At 31.3% G+C, this 6,000-nt stretch overlaps 1 protein-coding gene across 1 annotated transcript; it reads right to left on the bottom strand.

Annotated features, from left to right (window-relative positions):
• Positions 1-895: 895 nt before the first annotated feature.
• Positions 896-2,346, bottom strand: LOC137815156 (zinc finger protein JACKDAW). Its single transcript, XM_068618220.2, has one exon. It carries the CDS (start codon positions 2,097-2,099, stop codon positions 1,032-1,034), a length of 1,068 nt encoding a protein of 355 aa, XP_068474321.1. The 5' UTR covers positions 2,100-2,346; the 3' UTR covers positions 896-1,031.
• Between the last annotated feature and the right edge of the window lie 3,654 nt (positions 2,347-6,000).

Raw genomic sequence — 6,000 nt, 5'->3', positions numbered from 1 at the left:
TATGAAATTACTTTTGTAAAAAAAATGTTATTTTTAATAGACTTAAATATAAACAAATTCTAATTACCTTTAATGTTTTTCAGTGTTTATATTTAAATTTACGTGTCATCTAATATGAAATAAAAATATTAAATAATAATTATTCGTAATCAGTGTAAAATTAGTTAATTTATAAGTTTAGAAGTAACGCATTAAGTTTCGCATCTTCGTGTCAGTCCCACACTCGATCTGTGCATACACTTCTTGTGTGTATTTCTAATCTCCATTGTCAAACTATAGTTTCATGTACATTCTTGATCATATCAATGTACAATGGCTACCTTATAAGTCATATTTGTTATGCTAAATTACTTTTGCCAAATGTTTAAATCAATGAGATACCAGTCTACGTTATGTCTTCATTGTATTAATTAGTAAATATGATTAAGTTATTTATTTATATTAACAACACTAATTTTGACTTTATTTTTTATTCATTTCCACTTTATTTCACCTCTAAGTTACTTATTTATATAATCTACGAGTTCTCTCAACCAAATGCACTCTTAACGAAGAATAAAAAAATGGTAATGTATTGGTCTCCTCTTAACCAAAGACACTCTCAAGGAAGAATAGAAAAAAAAAAAATGGTTATCATCAACCATGGTAGGTGAGGAGAGACCTGAAAAGACACACTCTATGTCATGGTGTTTCAAAAAAGAAGGTTGCAAAAAGGAACCCCCAAAAAGTGAAGATTGAAGGCCCGATTCCAATTTTATATATGTACTAAAAGTTCTCACATCCTTTACTTTTTCGACTCTTCCATTGTGACACTCTTCTGATGTGTTCTTTCAATGTTCTGTCTAGACGTAATGAATTGAGTTGTGTCGTCGATGTAGATTGATTCACCTCCGTATACAATGTGAATCAAATTTTATTCCGTTGTGAGTTTAATAAACACTATTTAATCCTTCAATAAAAGAAAGACATAAATACAAATATAGCAATAAAACATGAATATGAATGTCTCATAAATACATACAAATGCAATTTCAATTACTAGGAAACCCTAACACTTCCCTTAAACAGTAGTCATCAATGGACCCAAAATCATCAAAAAACCCTTCCGGCAACTCCTCATCCCCAAAACAATTAACCAATCCAAATCCACTCTCAGACGTCAACCTCGGATTTTCGTCATCACTCACCACTTGCTTCCCTTTATCCTCTTCGTCGCACGCGAGCGCAGGCGCGTGGCCCTCAAACAGCGCAATGTGGCCGAACAGCTTGTCCTTCCTCGAGAACGTGGTCCCGCACGTGCACTTCCACCTGCACTCTCCGCAGTGTTTGGCGTGGCTCTTCAAATCCGAGAGCACCGAAAAGTGCTTCCTGTGGCACCGCGTGCACGAGTACATCTTCGGACAGTGGCTCCGCTTGAAGTGGTTCTTCAAGCACACCACCGACTTCAGCGGCCGGAACCGCCGGTGGAGCTTGTTCCGGTTACAGCCTTCGAACGGACAAGAGAACCGCATCGCGCGCCGTGCCGCGCCGGTTTCCGACGGCTTCGCCAGTGCCTCCGGCGTCTTGAACTGGTCCCCGTGCGCGCGCATGTGCATGCGGAGATTCGCGTCGCGCCGGAAGCCTTTCCCGCAGATCTCGCAGAAGTGGATGTGCTCCTCGAGGATTTCCACGGCGTCGAGCTCCACGATTTCGCAATCCACGACGTCGTCTTCCGCACCATCGTCGTCCTCGGGAGGTTCGAGTTTGGAATCGAGTAGTTGCTTATGTTTATAGGCGGCGGAGGGTTCCGGCTTCGGATACGGCGAGGCATCTGGTGTGACGGCGGCGTAGGAATGTTGGGAGTAAGTTACGAGGGCGGCGCCGTTGACGATGATTTGGTGGATGGAGGAGATGATGTGGGTGGAGACCATGTTGATTTGATCGGTGGTGAGGGGAGTGTTGGTGTTGATGGATTGAGATAGGAAGTGCTGTAGAGAATCAATTCTGGTCCGAACCTGGGAGAGGTTCTGAAGCGGAAGCTGAGGGTTTGCAGTTGTATTCGGATCCTGGGACTTAAATTTTAGGGTCGGATCTGCGTTTGGGTGGTTGGAGTTGGACATGATTTTGGTAAGGAAGTTCAAAGGCAGAGGGAGAGAGGGGAGAAGAAGGGTGCGGTGTTTGGGGTGTTGCTGTGAACTCACATGGACTCAAATTAAACCAACTGTATGCGTTGACCCTTTAAAATTTAAGAAATTGATGCACACAGGGACTGCACTGCTGCTGCTAGACAATTATAGAGAAAAGGAGAGTCTACTGTATGCTTGTTACATTAACTCTTAATATTAAGGTGGTTTTAATTATGCAAAAAAAAAATATATATATATATATATATATTTAGGGTTGGAATCAAAGATTGATTATATTCTCTCTCGGTTGTTCTATTCTTCTCTCATTCATCTTGAATGAACTCCTTCCGCTCCTCGCACTTATCTCCGACGTTCAAGTAAGATTTGGTGTTCGGCATTCAATATTTTTAGTATTGAATGATTACGTACCTGATTCTTGAAATTTGTGTCTATTTATACCATTATCATAAATATTAGACCAAATTAAGGATATGTATCGTAATTAATAATGTATTACCTAGTGTTTGATCGTTTATTACTTTTCTTAATATTCCTTGAGTGTGATGGTTTTCAGCCACCGAATATTGAACCTCTACCAATCGGATCGGACTGATACAATAAATATATATATATATATATATATATATAATTTATTTCACACGAAATTAACTACTTTTATAGACATAATAGGAAAGGTGTTTTAGAATGGTTAAAAAAATAATTATTTAAATAGTTATCAATATATGTGTAATAAGATATGATTAAAATTAATTGCTATTTTATAAATTTATTGAAAGTATATATTTTTTTGACTAGTTTTTTGTTTAAATGTAAAAAAATAATTTCCTTCATAAAATAAGTACAAATTTTAAAAGAAAAAAATATGTTATAAAGTAATATAAGTTGCAAGCTTTATTATTCATAAAAACTATATTTACGTTTACTCTATTCACAGGATTCAAAATTGATATATTTTTTAAATAATCCGAGACTAATTATTTAGATCACCGGGAAAATTTATATACTTAAATAAACTTAATAAAAATTCCAATGTTTTTTGTAGATTCAAAAACTAATGAGACACTATTTATAGGATTAAAATAGTAGTTTACTTTATCTATAGTATAGAATTGATAACAAAAAATATAATGTAATAAAAAAGTTATACATAAATGATAAGTATAAAATTTTAAAAAGTTTAATGTAATGAAGACCATTTGATTTGTGGCCCTTGACTTTGACCATTTACAAATAATGGATGTCCATTACCTCAGCTTCGTTCTATACTGCAAGTCGCTTTCTTGACTTCAAGTTGTTAAAAATATGAAACTTTTTTTTTTTGTTCATTGAATATTCTCACGGGTGTAAGTGTAAGTCAAGAAAAATGTATTAATTTATTATTATACTCTTCGTCTTGTTGTGTAGATTTATTATTCAACTAAATCCATAATTTTGTATGTGTTTATATTGTTGTTATGTGGAACATGACTCTATTATTCTAACATCCTTTTTCTTTTATTTATTTTTTTACTTTGTAAAATAAGATATATTCGCTGAACGGAACTTTAACCATTTTCCAGACATATTCTTATTCATCTAAATATTAAAACATTAAATGTTTTATCTTCCCCACAATTTCTCATATTCTTTGGAATTTATATATATAAGCAAAAAATATTTGAAGTCCTCTCTTTTTTCCTTCAAATAATTTAAATATTTTTTTTATTATGATTCAATTAAAAATGGCTTAAAACTGAGCTACAGTAATAACTTCATAAACGATGAAATATAGTTGATGTGAGTTTTTTCGTATTCTTGTCAAATTCAATTAATATGTCGTAGAAAAGGTTTATTAATGATACAACCGCTGTTTTTTTTCAAGATAAGTATATTTTTTTCTACAAACTACTAAATTGATATATTTGATATTTTGCAAGTATATAGAAGGTAAAATTTTTGTTTACAATAACACGAATAAGTAAAAAATACATAATGAATATTAAAAATGATATTTGAGAGTTTAATCGAGTGAAAAAAAGTTAAAAATATAAATTTTAAATATTAATCTTCTATTATTTTTTTTCTAAAAAAATAGGCTTCCGACCAAATCGTGATTTTCACTTTTTTCTATTTAAATTGTATTACGATATTGTAACAATTAAATATTGTATTTGAGATAATTTTATGATGTTGTGATGATGTGATGAATGAATGAATATAAATTATCTTTGTGATCTACTTTTTAAATCACATATAACTTATTAAATTGATAATTGTAGAGTTATGGGGATATGAGGTATCTATAAAGTGAAGGTTCCCGATAGTTTTTAAATCTTATTGGCATTTGCTACATACTGAGAGACTGTAGGGTTATGAACCTATGAGGTATCTATAAAATGAAGGTTCTCTATAACTTTTTTAAGAAGTCTCATTGGCATTCGTCAGAGACTGAGAGACTATAGGGTTATGGATCGAACCCATTTGTACTTATGGCATATCATTTATGATCATGGTATTTATGGGAGACAAGAAAATCATGGTGATTGAAAGATATGCGAGATTAGAGTTATTACAACTTAATGTGATAAAGAAATGACAAGAAACTCCCTGCATAAAGAACCGTGGAGACCGATCACCAAGAGACAACACTCTAGGACTAAAAAACCCTATTTTTGACTTAAACTATATACTTCGGTAAGAAGACATTTATCTTGGTTAAAACAATAATCAATGAATATAAGAGAATTTTTTTTTTTAAACTTATTTTTACTTTCACAAAATGTTCAAACTCCAATTTCAATAAAATAACATTGTTATGATTAATTATTGTATTCAGAAATTTAAAACTTATGAATTTGACACAATTTTATTCTAAAAATATATCTCGAATGATTAAAAAATAAATATATAAATAAATTATTTATAGTTTCAACTAAACTAAAGTATGTGATGATATAGATCAATAAGAAATGAGAAAATTATAATTAAATAAATATAAAATAATATTGTAATTATAAATGATTATATGTTCTATTATTTTAATAAATACTATTGGTTTTCCATGGTTGAGGTAAGAAGTGGTCTTTTCTATTTATTTATTTACTTACTTCTTTTTAGGTAGATCCGGTGCAGGTTTCTCGTAAAGCTATATTTAATTTAATGTTAATCTCGTGGCTAAGCTCTCATGTTTGACTATTTAATTGGAAGCTTCGCCTGTTACATTGCCCAATTCATCACCTATTTTACTATATATGGCTGTGTTTGTTTCCAACTATATTACAAAATTAGTTTTGAAACAACGTTTTAAAGTATGGTTAACTTTTAAAAATATAAAAATGTGAGAAAAATAATTCTGCCCTATCAATTAGTCACAAAAAAAAATATATATGATGAGTAAAAATATAAGAAATTATTTTAGAAAATAGTATTGACATTCTAAACTTACAACTATATACCAAAGATATTCATCATATTTTCTTTTATTGAATTTTCATACTGACCTAATTCAATAATAAAAATTATTTATTTGAGATTCTTTTACTTCTACTGACACTATTGTCTTTGGTAGACAATATATTCATGCATGTTATCGGATTCGACTACGGAAATAATAAATATTTAGTAATAAAAAACTTTATCTCATAAAATTTGTTTCAAAAATTATTCATGTCACTACAATTATAAATTAATAAAGGTATATTTTTACTAATAAAAATCCCTATTCAATTATAAAAACATCCCATATAACCAACGATATTAAACACAATTGTTACAAACAAGAGTATCGACGATCTTTGACCTAAAACATTCCGTGTAACTAAAAATAAATGTACTCATATATAGTTTCCTTTGATTTATTTCTCTGTGTCTGACCTTATTATCGACATTATTTCTT

This window comes from Phaseolus vulgaris, chromosome 1, assembly GCF_051622355.1.
Source record: "Phaseolus vulgaris cultivar YP4 chromosome 1, ASM5162235v1, whole genome shotgun sequence".
Lineage (NCBI taxonomy): Eukaryota > Viridiplantae > Streptophyta > Magnoliopsida > Fabales > Fabaceae > Phaseolus > Phaseolus vulgaris.
The sequence above is the reverse complement of the archived record's forward strand: the minus strand, read 5'-3'. Positions and strand labels throughout refer to the sequence as shown.

Bases quoted from the DNA above. Each gene is read 5' to 3' on its own strand.
- LOC137815156 (XM_068618220.2), bottom strand. From the start codon at position 2,099: ATGTCCAACTCCAACCACCCAAACGCAGATCCGACCCTAAAATTTAAG.